The sequence below is a fragment of the Chelonia mydas genome, chromosome 26 (genome assembly GCF_015237465.2).
Source record: "Chelonia mydas isolate rCheMyd1 chromosome 26, rCheMyd1.pri.v2, whole genome shotgun sequence".
Taxonomy (NCBI): Eukaryota; Metazoa; Chordata; order Testudines; family Cheloniidae; genus Chelonia; species Chelonia mydas.
The window spans coordinates 15,321,411-15,341,327 of NC_057859.1; the positions used below are offsets into that span (position 1 = coordinate 15,321,411).

Here is a 19,917-nt window from a genome sequence, read left to right on the forward strand (position 1 = left end):
CTACCCAAGATTCCTCTACACATCCCGGGATCACATTTGCCCTTTTGGCCCCTGCATCGCACCTGCAGGCCTGAGTCCCTGAAGTCCACAGAGTTCTCCCATCCCTGAAGCTGGCCGTACGTGACAACCTGCAGACAGACAGATACCTCTGACCTAGCACCCGTGGGCTCCACTTCTGCTCGCCCCGTATCACTGAGAGCTAGCTAGAGACTAGACCACAGAGGGGCACGCACGCACACACTCAGATGCTGGGAGAGTGACCACAATTGCAAAGCCCGAGCCAGAAGAGTGTTACACTCAGCCACAGTATTTCCGGTGTCTGCTTGATGCATGTGAAGTCACAGCTTACGTGACTAACCAGAGACATATAGGACTGACACAGTCACATAGAAAAGATCCCCATAACTGAATGATCAGGCTTGCTAATCTATATGTTGCTCATTAAAAATCACTACCCCAAAGAAATTCTGTTATTAGCACTTGTGTACTCGTCATCTGTATTAGGGTAGCGCCCAGAGCCCCCTCGTGGAACATGGCCCCGGTGTGCCGGGTGCTGTACAAAGAGAGAGCGCTTGGAGCCCCTAGCCAAGGTTGCAGTGCTGCCAATGCTCAAGCCAGGCTTGTGATTTTCAGGGTGTCTCTAGAGCCGGGGGGCGGGGGGAATGGTTTTTCCAGTCCCATGAAAAATGTCCAGATTGCATATATTTCTCCCGTTCTGGATGAACATGAGACCTTTTCCAGAAAACTAGCATGGTTAGGGGGCCCTCCCCTGCGGGGTGGGAAAGCTGGGTTCAAACCCCTGCTCACGGGGAACGGACAGCTGAACCCGCATCTCCCACCTGAGCATCCTAAGCACCAGGCTACAGAATCTGTCCATCACTGCGGTGCCATAACAAATATTCACCAAAGAGAGATTCTACAGCCCCGGGCTTCAGGCACTCACCCTGTGTCTCTGACCTGCCTGGTGAGTGCCACGAGCACTGGGCTACTGGCTCTTCTGGGGCTCGCTCACTGCTGTGACCTGACCAGAAATTCCATCCTGGGTCTGAGAAGCGGCACGACCAAAGTTTAATCAAACCTAATACATTCCTGCGAAAAGGCTGGGTGCTGGCAAAGAGCCCGTTCTCCTGCAGGCTCCCTGCTCCATAAAGCCCCAGCTCCTGGAGTCACGGGAGCACATCAGAATCGCAGCGTTTGTGAAACTAGCGCGGGTTGGGCAGGCCTTGCTGCACAGCTAATGAGACAGAGCAGCATGGGGAGAGAGTCACCTCTGGATGCTGGCACCTCACTTGGGGCCACTGCCCCCCACCCCGGCTCTGGAAGGGGAACGTCATGGATTCGGCAAGGCTGAGGGTGTAAGGGGATAGATAGAGGGCGTGGATGGGGATGGATGGATAGATAGGTAAATCGATCTCCCAGAAGTGGTCAGTATGGGCTCGATGGTTTGATAAGAGGCAGCGTGGTCCAATAACTAGAGCACTGACTGGGGAGTCAGGATTCCTGGGTTACTTTCCTGGCTCTATCACTGACTCCCTTTGTCACCTCAGTGCAGTCCTTGTCACTCTCTGTGCCTCAGGTTCCCCATCAGCACAATGCGGGCATTGAGTGTGAAGGGGTGAGGCTGGGTGGAAAGCCACAGTTCACTGTCACTGGAGGGAGCGAACCAACCCCCCCCCCGAGCAGCCAGACCAAAAATGTCTGGCTTCCCCTCTCTGTATCTGTCTGTCTGTCTGCTTCTGGGGACTGTCATCCAGGTGCCCCTGAGCCCGATTTCCAGGGCGCTGGCTCTTGCTAATGTCCATGGGTGTCATGAGTGCCCAGCCTTGCTGTGTGTGTCCATGTCTGTCTGCGGAGGTGTCCATGGGTGTCTGTGTGCGTCTGTCTGTCTGCGGAGGTGTCTGTCTCTGTCTGTCTGCAGAGGGGGGTGTCTGTGTGCGTGTGTGTCTGTCTGAGGAGGTGTCTGTGTGTGTCTGTCTGTCTGTGGAGGAGGGTGTCTGTGTGTGTGTGCGTCTGTCTGAGGAAGGGGTGTGTGTGTAAGTGTCTGTGTGTCTGTCTGCAGAGGGGTCTGTGTGTCTGGATCTTGGTTTGCATGGCTGTGTCTGTGTGTCTGCACAGGTGTTGGGAGCAGCCCGGGGAAAGAGCCCCGCTCTAGCTCGGGTGCGGCAGGGGTGATGGCAGGGGCTAGCCACCCGAGCACAGATCCAGGGGGGCAGGCGGGCTGGACCTCGAGTGGCTTAAGCCACCCCCCGCTTTGTTAGCTGAGCTCGCATGCGGCTGGTTCCCCAGGCTGGGCAGCTCACTGCCAGCTGGACTGTGACAGCCCCAGCCAGCCGTGGGTCTGGGTATGTCGGGGGCGGGCTGTCTGTCTGTCCATCTCTTTGCCCCTGTGTGAGTCTTGTCCAGCCCCACGCCCGGCCGGGCAGGGCCAGCGGAGGACAGACGCCCCATTCATAGACAGGGACACGGCTCCGTCAGCCTCCTCCCGGCCTTCCTGAGTCGTGTCACAGCCCTAAGCTCCGGGGAGGGGGGGGCAAGCAGCGCCGGGGTGTGTGTGCCGCCCTGGATCCCGCCCCCCCACCCCCTTCTGGGGTCCCCACAACTCGCTCCAAGCTCCCCCCACGCTCCTGCCAGGACTTTCCCCTCCAAGCGAAGCGGCCCGGCGCCTTCCCCAGCCCACGCCCCTGGCTCCCGGCCCAGCAGCCCCCGCCAGAGGCACCTACCAGGGGCTTCTCTCTGCGCCGGGGAGCGGGCCAGCCCCTGCCCGAGGGGGGGAGCCTGGGGACGCCCGGCCATCCTTGCTGGCCCGGGCGGCTGGGACTCTCTCCTCCCGCCCCCCCGCATTGGCTCTGCCGCTGTCACTTGCCTGCACACTTCCTGCCCACAGGGTTTAGAAACAGGGGGGGGAGCGCCCCCCCCCGCAGCCAGGCCCAGGCCCTCCTGGCCTCCCAGGGCTGGCTAAGCTAAGGGCATGCAAACAGCTGCACAGACGGGGGGCACGCCCCCCCTTCCCCCACAGCCCAGCCCGCAGCCCTGGGGCAGGGCCGGGGGGGCACGGGGCTGGGGAGTTCTGCTCCACCTCCCTCCCCCACTCGCTGCCACACTCCTCTCGGCAGCTTCCGGCGCGTTTGGTTGCAGCCCCGCAGCAGCGGGGCGCTGAGAGGTGCCGATGCGGGGGGGTCCCTCTCCCAGCGCTGGCACTGGCCCCCGCCCCAGGGGCGTGTCCCAGGGTGGGAGCGGGGCCTGCTGTTTGGCCAAGCCTCATGGCTCAGACCCCCCCCCAGCGCTCAGAAGATCCCCCCCCCCTCTAAAAATTGCACCATGAAAAAGAAATGCAGGCACGGTTTGCGGCGGGGCTAATTCCTCCCGCCCCCGCCCCGCGCGCTGGCGTCACTTCTCCCGAGCACCGGGCGGGCGAGCGGACTTCGGGCTCCGCCGCGGCAGAATGGGGCGGGGCGGAGCGGAGCGGGGCGCCCGCCGCTGTGCAGACACCGGGCGCGGGTCCCTGCCCAGCTGAGCGCCACGCGCGGCGCGTTCGGCACCTGGGCCGCTCACAGAGCGCCCCGGGGAGGGGGCCACTGGCCACGCTAAGCCCGGCTGCATTCAGCCCGGGGCCTGCGGGAAACGGCTCCAGCCCCCGGAACCGCCAGTGCACCGCGGCTGCTCCCTGGGGCGAGCTGGTCACGGTCTCTCCGGGCGCCCCCAGGCAGGGTCTCCCCTGCAATCCCGCGCCCCACCTGGCTCGGAGGGGGACACCTCCTGGTAATGAAAGAGCAGCAGCAAAGCCCGCCCCGCGCCGGGCCCGAAGTCCGCCCAGGCCGCCGCCGGGCCTTGCGAGGGCGCTATTTTTACCGCGAGATCGGCTCCCAGGCGGGGGAAGCCGGCCGGTCCCCTGCACGCCCGGGATGGGATGGACACGTGCGCCTGGCTGGGCTCCCGAAGCGTGGCCCGTGGTGCCACCCCGGGTGGGGACCGATCGCGGGACTCAGCCGCTGGCTCACGAGCTGCCCTGGCACCGAGCAGCAGCCGAGTCCTAGCCGCGGCCGGGGGGCTGCGTTACTGTGGGTTAGGCAAGCACCGAGCGTGATGCCTCCCTTCTGCAGGGCAGGGTGTCCTGCAGGGCTCGGCCCTGCTCTCGCAGCAATGCCGCTCCCTGTCCGTGCCTGGGTCACCTGGGGAAGGTGCCCGCTGACAGCCCTGCCCCCCAGGCCTCAAACCTCGATTGCTGGTGATGCGTGAAGCCCAGAGCGGTACCAGCTGCCAGCATCAATTCTCAGGGCCGAGTCTAGCCTGAGCCCCTCACACCACCCCTCCCACGGTCTGGACTTCATCCCTGTTTGAGCTCGAGCAGATCCGCAAGAAAACATCCCAGCCTGGTTTGAAATGGTCAGTGACGGAGACTCTGCTCTGACCCTTGGGAAATTGCTCCCATGGTAATTCCCCTCCCTGTTAAACATTTACGCCTGGTTCCCAGTCGGAATTTGTCTAGCTTTGACTTCCAGCCTTTGGATGGTAGCCTGCTAGACTGAACAGCCCTTTATTAGACAGTACCCGGTGGAGTAACCGAGAACACCAACCAGGGAAATAACCCACTTCCTTCCCTGATGAAGGGAGGGACGCACCCCACCTATGTACTTATTCTCTACACCGGTACTGACTTGGACTCGTAATACATTCCATGGGTGGCGTACCCGAGCCCATTTATCCACTGATGCTTTAAAAACTCCAACACCTCAGTTTGGATCTGTGCTGGTTATGTGATATGTATGTACCTTGTGAACCTTGCAACCGATATTTGCAATTCCCCGTAACCCAAGCCCGACACCAGATGTACAGTACCTTCCCTCTTAACTTGTGTAAATTTGATTTTAAACATCAACTTTCTGTTCCCCACCTGTAGACACTGCTTCTCCGTCTCTGTGCTAGGCTAAAGAGATCGAGCTCTTCGGGTCTGCCTACACAGCACCTAGACACCCACGGCTGGCCTGTACCAGCCGGCTCAGGCTCATGGGGCTCGGGCTGTGGGTCTGGTTCATTGCTGTGTAGACATCCAGGCTCTAGGACCTGCAAGATGGGAGGGTCCCAGAGCTTGGGCACAAGCCCGACCCCGAAGTGTACACAGCAATGAAACAGCCCCGTGAGCTCGAGTCTGCTGGTTTCCCTTTGCTGTGCAGACAGGCCCTCAGAGCCTATCACTACAAGGCAGATTTTCCAACCTTTTAATCCTTCCCATGGCTCTTCTCTGACCCCTCCCAGGCACCAGGACTGCAGCCGTGCCAAATCCAGAGGGCAAATCACCTCTCTGCTCCTACTCGGGATGCCCCTTTATACCCCCCATCAGCCCTTTGGCCACAGCATCGCACTGGGATCCCATGACACATTTGTGACCGATGCCAACCCGGGGTCTGTCGGTGTCCATCCACAAGGGTGTTGCCCAGCCACCCGCCACCTGGGCTCAAACCCCAAACCCTCCCATGGGGCGGGGCAGCATGAGCAGCCCTCACCTGCCCCCCCAGGAAGGAGAGGAGCAGCGGCACTGTGCCACCGTCCTGAGCACCCAGGGGCACCCCCAGCCCTAGTGCTTCGGAGGGATGAGTGTGGGGGTGAGGGTCTCCACTGTGGACGTGCTGATTTCCAGGCTGAAATCTCCTGGGGGACTGATCCCTGGCAGAGCTGACAGCTCCTGTGGGCAGGGGCCCCCCACGGGAAGGGTAAGGGCACAGTGTCTCCCGACAGAGGGACTGATGACAGTTCCCTGCCGCTGTGCTGTGCCCTGGGGATGCAGCCAAGTCTCACCACACAAGCACTTGTGCTTTGCCCCCATCCCTCCTGCTTGGCTTCTTTGCCCCCCTCCAGCGTGCTGTGACACGCTCTCGTTGGGGTACGGGCCTGCACCCATCGGGGTTCCTGGGCACTGCCCTGCCCGACGCAGTCACAAGCAGCGCTCAAACTGCTCCCACTCCCAGACCTCCCCAGGGATGGCGATGGAGACGCCGCTGGGTCCAGGGAGAGAAACTCAGAGGGAAGCCAGAGGAAGCCTCGGGGGCAGCCTGGCCCACACTAGCCCCCAACATTTTCCCTCCAGGCCCAGCCGCTTGGTCGTGTGTCCACAACTTCCCTCCCCTCGGTGCTAAAACAGACAGGCTGCCCTGCCCAGGGCGTCCACTCTCATCCCCGGCACCATTCAATGATGGCGAGGGAGTGGGGTGGCTGTGATCCCCTGGCCTGTGGCCATGACCCCGCTTGGGGTCACCAGCCCAAGGCTGAGAGGCCAGATTCTAGGCCATAGCCCGCCTGGGATGCTTTACAGAGCAAGCACCATTCCCACCCCCACAGGACTTTTTCAGCCCACCCGGCTCGCTTCCCTCCATCGGTACCAGGCTGTCACCGCCTCTCCCTGCCATGGAGCAGGCCAGGCCGCCCCACTTGCACTTCCATGGCCAGCCAGCCTGGGCCACCAGCCCACTGACAGCACACAGCGCTGGGCCCCTGGAGGCTGCGTGACCAACCCCACCTGGGCCAGCAGCGGGGGAACGAACCTGGGACCACCTTCACTAAAAGCCTGGGTCTCTCCCACTGGAGCCAAAGGACTGGCTCCACTAGCTAGCGCTTATAGTAGATCCTTATCCTTTTGCCAGCCACTGGAAGGAGACAAAGAGCCCCTGCCGCCGGGCATGGGAGCAGTACAAAGAGCTGACTGGGGAGAAGACACAGAACAACACACACACCTTAGGGGGCTGGGACTAGAACCCCAGCCCAAGAGCGCTACAGAGAGGGGCTCCCTTGCCTGTGGCTAGCAGCAGGCCGGGCCATGAGCAGGCACCACCCTGCCTGGCTCACACCTGCTGAGCCAGCCCTGGCCCGTGGCTGGGGTGGAGAGATTCTCTTGGCTGGGCCGCTCGCACCAGCCCTCCCAAGGCCACAGCACGCAGGGCGTGCAGACGGGGCCTACCCCCCGAAGGCCTCCGTGCCAGAGCTCGGCCATGGGTCCCACCAACCCCAGCCCCAGCCCGCTGCCAGCGGCAGGCATGGGGGAGAGGAAGCGAACGTGCTGGTTCAATCCCACCCAGGCCCCCGAGAGAACAGCTTGGGAAGTGTCACAACAACTCACCCAGCACAGCCCTGCAGCCGCCCGGCCTTCACCTGCTTCCGGTGCCATGGGGCAGCCAGCGGCTTCCTGTTTGCTGCACAGCGCGAGCCGGCTCCTCCTGCAGGGGCAGGAAACGCGCAGGCAGGTGCAGCGTTCCCCAGGGGCTGCAATCTCTGGGCACACAGCAAGGCCCTGGGGAACAGCCCTGCCTGCTCCCAACGCTGCCGCGATGCCACGGCTACCGCCACGCGCCAGCAGGGACAGGAGGCTGGCTGAGCTGCTGGTCGCACGGCCGCAGAGTGGAGAAGAGGGGAAATTGCCTAAGGAGGCAGGTCTCTGATTTGCTGCCCCCTGAACACGCACAGACATGGACACGCACACGCTGACCCGGGCACACACGGACACACACGTACAGACATGGACACGCACACGCTGACCCGGGCACACACGGACACACACGCACAGACATGGACACGCACACGCTGAGCCGGGCACACACAGTCACACACGCACAGACATGGACACGCACACGCTGAGCTGGGCACACACAGTCACACACGCAGACATGGACACGCACACGCTGAGCCGGGCACACACAGTCACACACGCACAGACATGGACACGCTCACGCTGAGCCGGGCACACACAGACACACACGCACAGACATGGACATGCACACGCTGAGCCGGGCACACACAGACACACACGTACAGACATGTACATGCACACTCTGAGCTGTGCCTGGATCCCACCCACCTGCGCTATTCCCCTACTCCGACACATCTGTGCCATCATCCCGACACAGACGGGAACTGCCCTGACTGCTCTTCTCTGGCCCCAGAGCAGCCCTCCTGGGTCCCCACCAGCCACACACCCACCTCTCCGCCCTGCGAAAGCCGGCTAGCTGTCCTGTGGCAGAAGGCTGGTCCTGGACTAGGCATTCAGTCCCTGGGTCTGCCACTCAGCTTCTGCATGACCTTGGGCAACTCCCTTGGTTGCTACTCCATGGGGCTGGGTGGGGGGAGAGGAGAGCTGTCTTCATGGGGTGGGGGGCTGAGAGAAGGAGTAATCCTGGGGAGGCAGGGGAAGCTCATAGAAACATGCTCCCGCAGATGATGCCCCTTGGTCACAGCCACTCCAATTTTCCCTCCAGCCCCGCCCCCGCTTCCGAGTTCCTGCTAGCTGAAGCTACGGCAGAGCCCAGCCAACCCTTTCCCTCCACTCCAGGTAGGGCAAGCACCTGCCCCACCAGCCTCCCAGTGCGAGTGCTAACCACTGGGCCTCAGCCTGGCTCCTGAGGGCGGCCTGTGCCCAAGGGCTGCAGGCCCTGCTAACATGCTCTCTCTGCACTGGTTTATTCTGGTGCCATTTGGGGTTTGACGGGTTCAGGTTCGGGGATCTCTCCCTGCCTGGATCCCCTCCCGCCATCCAGCATGCCTGGTTCCTCGGCGTCTCTGGCTGCAGCCCCCTGCAGACACCACCAAGGAGCTACGGACCCCCAGTGACGCCAAGGCTGCGTGCAGGGAAAGGCCTCGGGACTGATCCCCTGCAACGCAGCTGCCACCGAGGAAACCCCACATGCCGTGTCACCGACTCCTAGAGACAGACTCTGACGGCTACTCTGGCCCTGCACTGGCATGAGGCTACTTCGGGGGGAGGGATAGCTCAGTGGTTTGAGCATTGGCCTGCTAAACCCAGGGTTGTGAGTTCAATCCTTGAGGGGGCCATTTAGGGATCTGGGGCAAAAATTGGGGATTGGTCCTGCTTTGCCCCAGAGGGGGTGAGATTCCCCCCAAGCCCCCCCCCCACACATGTGCCTAGATCCTGACTGTGAGCAGGGCCAGGGGGCACCTGGCTGGATGAAGCCAGCCGGCCTTTGCCTCCCCAGCCAGCTACTAGGCTGGTGTGGGTGGCAGCGAGGATCCATGCCAACACTAACACACCCAGGGACGCTGTGTGGCCAGGCTCGGCGGCTGCAGACCCAGACAGGCCAGGCATTAGCAAGTCCCAGCACAAATAAAGAGACCCACAGAACCACCCTCGCCCAGCCCTCTGTGCCACAAGACAGCTGCGTGCCCAGCCTGCCATGCCAGCACCGTGGGCAGGGACCAGGGCTCCAGGCCAGGTCCCCCAGCCCCTCACTCTGCCATGACCCCAACTGGCATCCGTGGGAGTTTTGCATTGGTCCAGGCTCCGGCCCATGGATGGTGAACGCCCCAGCTGGGGCTGCGGCTGCCTTGGCCGGTCTAGTGCCAGGCACGGTGCCAGCACTCAACACGGGCACTTGTCCCTAGCTCACCCCAGCCCCTCCTGAGACAGCTCCGTGTGTCTCCAGCCCAGACTTTCACTCCCTGCTCTGAGGCAGGACTGGATCTTGCAACACCAGACCAACAGGGCCCCACGCTGCCACAGGAAGGGAGCATGGCCTAATGACTGGCTCCAGCTTAGTGCTTGGGACATCAGGGTTCCTGGCTCTGCTACCGACCCCATGTGAGCACAGTCCGGTCCCGTCCCCTCTCTGTGCCTGTTTGTAACAATGCTTGGTCTGTATAGACGGGGAGATCCTTGGGCAGGAGCTGTCACATGGTATGTCTGGGCAGTGCCCGGCATGTCAGGGCTCTGAACTCGGGCGGGGGCTGGACAGCGCCCGGCACGACCGGGCCCTGATCTCGGGCGGGGGCTGGGCAGCGCCCAGCACGACCGGGCCCTGATCTCGGGCGGGGGCTGGGCAGCGCCCAGCACGACCGGGCCCTGATCTCGGGCGAGGGCTGGGCAGCGCCCGGCACGACAAAGCTTGACTTTGGTGGGGGCTTCCCCAAGCCTACCACCAAGAGCAGGTTCCCTGTGGCGCCTGTGAGCGTCCGGGCCCCTGTGGTCCATGGCGGCCAAACGCAAGGGGAAGTGCTTCCTGGCCCTGCCAGCTCCTCCCAGCCTCCCGCAGGACCCCCCTCCAGGTGTGGGCGGCGCGTCTCAGCCCCGGGGCCAGCGGGCGGAGGTGTCACCCTGTTGTTCTGATCACACTATTAACGCTCTTGCCCCATGGATGCCAGGGGCCTGGGCTGCAGTCGGAACAGGCTTGTCACAGCCTGGGCCAGGCTTGCCCCATGGACATGGGTCTGGCATGGGCATGACAGACCCTGGGCAGCCCCAACCACGCTCACCTAGAGACCCCGTCACACTGACCCGCGCGGGCAGGACATGCACCCCCACAGACGCATCCTGCACCCACCCAGCGCACGGCCCCATGCAGGTGGGGAGGGGGCAGGGATTTCATGCTCTATCTAGATTTAAATTCTCAGCGGTTGCCAGATACCCCGATGAGGGGCGCTGGGCGAGCCCCTCACGCCCTCTAGCCTGTCCGGGACCCCGGCTGGGGGCCTCACATGCCGGCCGGGCTCGAAAGGGAGGATGCGCCAAGTGGGTCTTTCCCAGCTCTGAGCCCCGGGGTCCCGGCCTTAGAGCAGAGTGGGGGGCCAACAAGGACCTCCCTCTCCAACCCCCCAGCCACCCCCAGGACAGCTCCTCCCAGCACACAGGGGGCCCACCTGCATTCCCCCCCCACCCCGGCCATGTCAGGGCATGAGTGCTAGCAGGGCCTGGTGCTGTGGAAAGCCCCCTAAACCCTTCCTCCGAGGACCTAGGTGTTGGCGGGGGGTGGGGGGGCTAGACTGGAGTCAGGGACCTCAGCGCATGCTGGGAGGTTGTCCCACAATCCCTTTCACCCCTGCCAACCAGCCCGTCCCCTCCGTGCCGTGGGCAAGGCAGCTCTCTCCTTACCCATCTCGTGGCAGGGCTCGGTGCAGGTGCACAGGCCCCGGGCCGCTTGGTTCTGCCTCCCCCGGCCCGGCAGGCTCATGGCTCCGTCTCCAAGGCCGGGGGCCTCAGGGCTGCTCTCCCCCAGGCCCAGGGGTGCGGGGCGCAGGCGTGTGGGGAGCGCGACGGGACCTGCCGCCGGCTCCAGAAACGCGGGCCGGCGGAGCGGAAGAGCCTGAGCCCGGCTCTGGGACGAGGAGGAGCCAGCACAGGGCTGCCGGACAGGTTTGACAGCAGCAAGCCCAGACGGCCGCTGCGGCTCGGTGCCCACTCTGGAGCCCCGGCCCCTGTGTGCAGAGTGACTGACCTTTGGCCCCCGGGGCCAGAGAGCTGCGCTCCAGCCTGGGGAGGAGCAGGGGCAGGAGGGGTGCTGGAGACTGGGAGATCCGCGTCCCAGCCCCAGACCCCTGCCCCTCCCCACAGCACAGGGGAAGGAGCTGCTGCGGCGGGCCCCCAACTTGGCTCTCCCTGACCCCCATGAACGGGGCTGGCGGCCCAGCTCAGCCAGCGGCTGTCAGGAGCTGAGCCGGGCTGGGGATGGGCGTGTCTAGGCCTGGGAATGCGCTGGGCCCGATCCTTCGGCTCTGTGGGCCCGAGCCTCCTCTGCATGGCTCTGTGGGCCCAATCCTCCCTTGTCCCAGCACCATGGGCCCGATCCTCCCCTGCCCTGGCTCGGTGGGCCCGATCCTCCGGGGGTGGGGGGGGGCGGGATAGCTCATTGGTTTGAGAATTGACCTGCTAAACCCAGGGTTGTGAGTTCAATCCTTGAGGGGGCCATTTAGGGATCTGGGGCAAAAATTGGGGATTGGTCCTGCTTTGAGCAGGGGGTTGGACTAGATGACCTCCTGAGGTCCCTTCCAACCCTGATAGTCTATGATTCTATGACCCTGGCACTGTGGGCCTGATCCTCCCCTGCCTCAGCACCACAGGCCTGATCCTCCCCTGTCCTGGCTCCGTGGTCCCGATTCTCCTCGGCCCTGGCTTTCTGGTCCCAATCCTCCCCTGCCCTGGTTCTGTGGGCCTGATCCTCCCCTGCACCTGCACTGTGGGCCCGATCCTCCCCTGCCACTCCACTGAGGATCCTATTCTCCCAGCTCCCAGCGCCTGGTGTTGTCGCTGACACAGCTGCCCTGCCAGGGTTACATGCTGCCAGCCTAGAAGGGGCAGCTCCCTGCACCCACTTTGCCCTGGTGCAGGCACCAGCAGCGAGGTGCAGGGTGAGGGGCAGGCGGCCTGCCCCACCCTGCAGCCAGTGACACTGGTGTAAATCAGGAGTGAGGCCATCACCCTCCCTAGGCTCCGCTAGCGCCTGGGCCTGGCTCAGCAGGGCCCGTGCCTTGTTTTCGCCAGTTGGGACATGTGGAGGGCTGGTCTCCAGGCCTGACCCAGGAGAGCAGACGGGGCTGGGCTGCACATAGGTGGCTCCCCAGCTGGTGCTGCCTTCCCCTGTGCTCAGCCAGGTCAGAGCACATGCGTGGAGGCCATTGGGTCCAGAGCCTTAAAACTAGTTAGGTGCCCAACTCCCCTTAATCTCCATGTGCCCAAATACCTTTCACAAGATGGGCCAGCATAGCTCAGCCTGCTGTGACTACATGTTCCTGGGGCCCGTGGGGCCCACAGCTGCCAGACGTTCCCTGGGCTGGCCAAGGCAGCAAAGCCACACCTGGGCCAGCCCCATCTCTGCACCTGGCAGTACCGTCCTGCCGGGAACCCTGGCCGAGGCTCGGGGGCAGGGGCAGCTCCAGGGGCCCCGTGGCCAGGGAGCAGCGGTGAGGGGAGCCCCTGGCCAGGACACATACAAACACAGCCTGGTGGCCTTCTAGGGTGCCTCTGCCTGCTGCCTTGCCATCCCCGATTGGCTACACCTGATCCCCCTGCCTCGTCCCATCCCCAATGGGCTCTAGCCAATCCCCGCTGCCTCGTCCCATCCCCAATGGGCTCTAGCCAATCCCCGCTGCCTCTTCCCAACCCCGACGGGCTCTACCCGATCCCCTTGTTGCCTCTCTGGTCAGTGAAGCTATGGCCCTGAGGCTGGGCGATTCTCCTGCACTGCCGCACACATTCAGCCTCTCTCCTAGCTGCAGCTCCCTACAGGGGCCCCTGCCGCCCTGACTCTGTCCCCTTTGCTGTCCTCTGCTCAACCCCAGGATCGCATGTCCCCCCAGCAAGGCCGTGCTCTCATGGCTAGTGTGTGCAGAGCCCTCTGCTCCTTATTCACAGCCAGGGACAGGTCCCTGCGCTCCACTGGCCCCGGCCCCCATTGCAGACAGCAGCTGCATCAGCCTGGCCCCTGGCTCTTGCCCTGCTGCCTGCAGTGACCTGGGGTCTCTAGGTCTGTGTTCGTCCTGTGGCTGTGGGGCCCCGTCTCCTGGGCAGGGCTGAGCCCCAGGAGCTGCAGTATCCAGGCCAGCGAAGAGCAACCCTCCAGGCTCTGCCCCCAAGCTCTGAGTCAGGACAGCTGCAGCCCTGGGGCCTGGGTGGCAGGGTGCAGTGCTGGGCACTGGCCTGTAGGTGGCAGCACAAGTAAGCACCTGGCATGCTGGCAGGGGCATGGGGGCAGCAGGACAGAGGGATGTCAGCTGGACCAGCCATGGAGTGGGGTGGGGGAGGGAGGCAGATGGATGGCGGGGGCACGCAGGGGTTTCAGCTGGTTCGGGCAGGGGGCACAGGGAGGCAGCTGGGCTGACTGGGGGTGGGGAGTCAGGGGGGCAGCCGGATCAGCCAGGGGGAGCGCAGGGTCATCTGGGGGCACAGGGGGCAGCTGGGGGCACAGGGGGAAGCTGGACCGGCAGGGGAGGTTGAGGTGGGGGCAGCCAGATCAGCCGTGGGGAGGCTGCGGGGGAGCACAGGGGGCAACTGGATGGGCAGGGGAGGTGGGGGGGCAGCCGGATCAGCGGCAGATGGGGGGGTGCAGGGGGCAGCTGGACTGGCGGGGAGCTCAGAGGTGTCAGGCAAATACCTCCTAGCCTTTGCAGTGCCTGAAGCAGATCTCAGCACCCTCAGGTTTGCCCTGTCTGCCCTCTGCAGATGGAGACAGACCCAGTGCGTGGGGTTGCACCATCACACTGATTTGGCCCAGTCACCCCTCTGCATCCTCCCCAAGGCAGTTAGGCACCGAAACACCTCTTGGATCTGGTGCTCCATCCCCTGTACACCTGGATGGTGGGGACGGTTGCTGGGCCTCCAGCTGGGGGGGCCTCCAGCAGCTCTGGGCCCGGTTACCCCAGCTGAGGAGCTGGGAATGACCCAGAATCATTCACCACAGGAGAGATGCTAATAATAAGGGAAGCTGTCTTAGGTTGGGAGCCTAATTAGGCTCCAATTATGGTCTGGATTTAAATAGCCAGCCCTGTCCCCAGCCCCCTCAATTGCAGGCTCACAGTTAGGTCCCACATGAGCCTCACAATTTGCTTAGTGGATTCATTTTCATCCAGTGCCCGGATTCCAACACTCCGGGGGTGTGAACCCCAGAGTCCCTGCAGGCTTGCACCATGCCCACAGCTGGGCACCCCAGCCAGCCGGACCCCTGAAAGACCAGGTGTCTCACCCCTCAGTGCTACAGGATAAAATTCCCTCCCGAGGGCCTGCCCAATGCCTGGGTACCCCAGACGCTCGCTTAAGGGTGGAGAGCATGGGCAGGGGAGGTGGTCTTAGAGGATGCTGGGGGGTTGGTAGTAGGCTCCTGTTCAGGTGCATGCGACCCAGGGGATGGTGCAGCGAGGGGGTGGGGAGCTGGGGGAGTGCCAGGGTTTGGGGGTAAAACAGGGAGTGGGGGTCCAGACAGTGGAGAGCTCCCCCCAGGCTGACGCTGTGTGTTGGAGAGGCAGTTGGTGACCAGAGAACTCAGCACGGATCATAGAATCATAGAATATCAGGGTTTGAAGAGACCTCAGGAGTTCATCTAGTCCAACCCCCTGCTCAAAACAGGACCAACCCCTGTGATGGGTTGGAGCCCCCATCCGGGATGTCACCTGATGTACTGGGATTTCACTGAGCATCTCCTGCTCAACCAGCCTCAGTTCCCTCTCCCTGCTTTGCTGAATTAGGCTCTCCGGCCTCTTGCAGCACACACACAGGTAGGGCCACACCCCGCTGCAGGAACAGACTGAAGTCAGCTCTGGGTGAGAGGACTCCCCCAGCATTCACATGCACACTCCAAAATAATACTGTCTTGTACTGTGTAGAAAAATCTGCACAGTGCAAGCTCATAAAAATTTACCCTCTTCCTCAATGTGAAGAATGGGAGAATAACATGAGGAGGAAAGAAGTCCAGGAGAGCTGGCTGTATTTTAGAGAATCCTTATTGAGGTTACAGGAACAAACCATCCCGATGTGTAGAAAGAATAGTAAATATGGCAGGCGACCAGCTTGGCTTAACAGTGAAATCCTTGCTGCTCTTAAATACAAAAAAGAAGCTTACAAGAAGGGGAAGACTGGACAAATGACCAGGGATGAGTATAAAAATATTGCTCGGGCTTGCAGGAGTGAAATCAGGAAGGCCAAATCACACCTGGAGTTGCAGCTAGCAAGAGATGTTAAGAGTAACAAGAAGAGTTTCTTCAGGTATGTTAGCAACAAGAAGAAAGTCAAGGAAAGTGTGGGCCCCTTACTGAATGAGGGAGGCAACCTAGTGACAGAGGATGTGGAAAAAGCTAATGTACTCAATGCTTTTTTTGCCTCTGTCTTCACGAACAAGGTCAGCTCCCAGACTACTGCACCGGGCAGCACAGCATGGGCAGAAGGTGACCAGCCCTTTGTGGAGAAAGAAGTGGTTCGGGACTATTTAGAAAAGCTGGACGTGCACAAGTCCATGGGGCTGGATGCCCTTCATCCGAGAGTGCTAAAGGAGTTGGCGGATGTGATTGCAGAGCCATTTGCCATTATCTTTGAAAACTCATGGTGATCGGGGGAGGTCCCAGATGACTGGAAAAAGGCTTATGTAGTGCCCATCTTTAAGAAAGGGAAGAAGGAGGATCCTGGGAACTACAGGCCGGTCAGCCTCACCTCAGTCCCTGGAAAAATCATGGAGCAGGTCCTCAAGGAATCAATTCTGAAGCACTTAGAGGAGAGGAAAGTGATCAGAAACAGTCAGCATGGATTCTCCAAGGGCAAGTCATGCCTGACTAATCTAATTACCTTCTATGACGAGATAACTGGCTCTGTGGATGAAGGGAAAGCAGTGGACATGTTGTTCCTTGACTTTAGCAAAGCTTTTGACACGGTCTCCCACAGTATTCTTGTCAGCAAGTTAAAGAAGTATGGGCTGGATGAATGCACTATAAGGTGGTAGAAAGTTGGCTAGATTGTCGGGCTCAATGGGTAGTGATCAATGGCTCCATGTCTAGTTGGCAGCCGGTATCAAGTGGAGTGCCCCAGGGGTCGCTCCTGGGGCCGGTTTTGTTCAATATCTTCATAAATGATCTGGAGGATGGTGTGGATTGCACCCTCAGCAAGTTTGCGGATGACACTAAACTGGGAGGAGTGGTAGATACGCTGGAGGGTAGGGATAGGATACAGAGGGACCTAGACAAATTGGAGGATTGGGCCAAAAGAAATCTGATGAGGTTCAACAAGGACAAGTGCAGAGTCCTGCACTTAGGACGGAAGAATCCCATGCACCGCTACAGACTAGGGACCAAATGGCTCGGCAGCAGTTCTGCAGAGAAGGACCTAGGGGTGACAGTGGACGAGAAGTTGGATATGAGTCAACAGTGTGCCCGTGTTGCCAAGAAGGCCAATGGCATTTTGGGATGTATAAGTAGGGGCATTGCCAGCAGATCGAGGGATGTGATCGTTCCCCTCTATTCGACATTGGTGAGGCCTCATCTGGAGTACTGTGTCCAGTTTTGGGCCCCACACTACAAGAAGGATGTGGATAAATTGGAGAGAGTCCAGCGGAGGGCAACAAAAATGATTAGGGGACTGGAACACATGACTTATGAGGAGAGGCTGAGGGAACTGGGATTGTTTAGTCTGCGGAAGAGAAGAATGAGGGGGGATTTGATAGCTGTTTTCAACTACCTGAAAGGGGGTTCCAAAGAGGATGGCTCTAGACTGTTCTCAGTGGTAGCAGATGACAGAACAAGGAGTAATGGTCTCAAGTTGCAGTGGGGAAGATTTAGGTTGGATATTAGGAAACACTTTTTCACTAGGAGGGTGGTGAAACACTGGAATGCGTTACCTAGGGAGGTGGTGGAATCGCCTTCCCTAGAAGTTTTTAAGGTCAGGCTTGACAAAGCCCTGGCTGGGATGATTTATTTGGGGATCGGTCCTGCTTTGAGCAGGGGGTTGGACTAGATGACCTCCTGAGGTCCCTTCCAACCCTGATATTCTATGATTCTAAGAGAGATGTGCATGACTTCTTGCCCTCCCCAGTTAGAAATGACATAAACTGGGTTTAATAATAAACAAAATACATTTATTAACTACAAAAGGTAGATTTTAAGTGGTTAAAGGGAGAGCAAACAGAACAAAGCAGATTACTAAAAAAATGAAACAAAACATGCAAACTAATCTTGACACTCTCAATAGGCAGGATACAAATTAGCAAATTCTCACCCTGAGTGATAAACAGGCTGGCAGAGTCTTAAGGCCCAAGCTGCCTTGGCTTTCCCAGGTTTTCTTACACAGGCTAAAGATCTTAGTCTGGGACCAGCACTTCTCATAGTTCAGTCTTTGTTTCTCAGGTGTTTTCCAGTGTTTTGTTGTAGGGAGAGTGAGGCCACCTCATGTTGTCATTGTCCCTCTCTTATATCTTCCCCCCAACTTGCTGGAAAGCTTTTTTGCTCTGACCTGGGTCAAACAGTTCCCATTGTGCAGGGCTATCTCTGAGAGGTTTCTAGTGTTCGCTGTTCCTGAGGTAATCCTTATGCTTGTGTGCATTTCCTCAGTAAGCCATTAACATTGTTTGGCCTCTTCCAATATAGCACATTTGAAATACAGAGACATGGCCAGATACAGAAACGATACATGCATACATATTGGATAATCACATTCAGTAAATCAGAACCTTTCCAATGACACCTCACAGAAGCCATCTTGCATAAAGTACATCTCAGTTCTGTCATATCCATCTCATAAACATATTGCCATAAAGAACGTTGAGTGTAACATCACAACGCCAACTAAATCATCCCAGCCAGGGCTTTGTCAAGCCAGGCCTTAAACACATCTAAGGAAGGAGATTCCACCACCTCCCTAGGTAACCCATTCCAGTGCTTCACCACCCTCCTAGCGAAACAGTGTTTCCTAATGTCCAGCCTAGACGGATCCCCCAGCGTAGCAGCAGCACAAGGGAGAGCTGAGCCCCGGGCTTTGGGAAGCAAAGCCGCTCACGGAGCACCAGAGCCAATGCCACAGCATCAGCTCCAGGGGCCTCCTGGCTGGGCATCTCCAGCCTTGGGCGCAGGTCTGCCTTGTGCAGCTCCACCTTGGGCTGCGACCAGGGGGCCCTTTGCAGGATGGGGAGGAGCCTGCCCGACAGCTGTGATATAGCATTGTGTCACCACGGCACATGAGAGCACGAGCCATAGGCCAGGCGTTGTGCCAGGCACGGTCCAAAGCAGAAGAGAGGGCTGGTCCTGCCCCACAGAGCTGCTCAGGTCACAGAAGCAGAGTGTCCCACAGCTGTCACAGGCTCGTGCACCCAGGGTAGGGAAGGAGCTTGCTGCCCTTGAGGGATCCCCTCCCTACAAATTGGTGCGAGGGTTGCCTGGAGACCCCCAGCTCTCTGCAGAGTGCCAAGGATGCCAAGCCCAGAGCCACAGGCAGGGCCTGTGGGGAAGGTCTCCTGGCCATGCCATGCGGAGGCCCAAAGAAGTGGTAAGCTGACCCCAGCGGGCCATCAAAGCAACGGGCCAAGCCAAGGTCAAGAAATTATGATGGTGATGGTCAAGGTCAAGGTCAAGTCAAGGAATTATGATGTGATTGGAATAACAGAGACTTGGTGGGATAACTCACATGACTGGAGTACTGTCATGGATGGATATAAGCTGTTCAGGAAGGACAGGCAGGGCAGAAAAGGTGGGGGAGTTGCACTGTATGTAAGGGAGCAGTATGACTGCTCAGAGCTCAGGTATGAAACTGCAGAAAAACCCGAGAGTCTCTGGATTAAGTTTAGAAGTGTGAGCAACAAGGGTGATGTCGTGGTGGGAGTCTGCTATAGACCACCGGACCAGGGGGATGAGGTGGACGAGGCTTTCTTCCGGCAACTCGCAGAAGTTACTAGATCGCAAGCCCTGGTTCTCATGGGAGACTTCAACCACCCTGATATCTGCTGGGAGAGCAATACAGCGGTGCACAGGCAATCCAGGAAGTTTTTGGAAAGTGTAGGGGACAATTTCCTGGTGCAAGTACTGGAGGAACCAACTAGGGACACAGCTCTTCTTGACCTGCTGCTCACAAACTGGGAAGAATTAGTAGGGGAAGCAAAAGTGGATGGGAACCTGGGAGGCAGTGACCATGAGATGGTCAAGTTCAGGATCCTGACACAAGGAAGAAAGGAAAGCAGCAGAATACGGACCCTGGACTTCAGAAAAGCAGACTTTGACTCCCTCAGGGAGCTGATGGGCAAGATCCCCTGGGAGAAAAACATGAGGGGGAAAGGAGTCCAGGAGAGCTGACTGTATTTTAAAGAATCCTTATTGAGGTTACAGGAACAAACCATCCCGATGTGTAGAAAGAATAGTAAATACGGCAGGCGACTGGCTTGGCTTAACAGTGAAATCCTTGCTGATCTTAAATACAAAAAAGAGGCTTACAAGAAGTGGAAGATTGGACAAATGACCAGGGATGAGTATAAAAATATTGCTCAGGCATGCAGGAGTGAAATCAGGAAGGCCAAATCACAATTGGAGTTGCAGCTAGCAAGGGATGTTAAGAGTAACAAGAAGGGTTTCTTCAGGTATGTTAGCAACAAGAAGAAAGTCAAGGAAAGTGTGGGCCCCTTACTGAATGAGGGAGGCAACCTAGTGACAGAGGATGTGGAAAAAGCTAATGTACTCAATGCTTTTTTTGCC

General features: G+C 59.6%; 1 protein-coding gene across 7 annotated transcripts in view; it reads right to left on the reverse strand.

Moving 5' to 3' along the window:
* Window positions 1-11,421, reverse strand: part of PSD4 (pleckstrin and Sec7 domain containing 4) — a 37,596-nt gene extending 26,175 nt beyond the window's left edge. For 2 of the 7 annotated variants that reach the window (XM_037886368.2, XM_037886364.2), the window contains exon 1: window positions 7,109-7,299. In XM_037886368.2, coding sequence (XP_037742296.1) covers window positions 7,109-7,156 — 48 coding nt within the window. In that variant the 5' untranslated portion in view covers window positions 7,157-7,299. Of the gene's footprint in view, window positions 1-943; window positions 1,041-2,720; window positions 3,123-3,734; window positions 3,831-7,108; window positions 7,300-10,864 lie in introns of those variants that run through there. The other 5 variants (XM_037886363.2, XM_043536376.1, XM_037886365.2 and 2 more) reach the window with 5 other exon arrangements.
* Window positions 11,422-19,917: the final 8,496 nt, after the last annotated feature.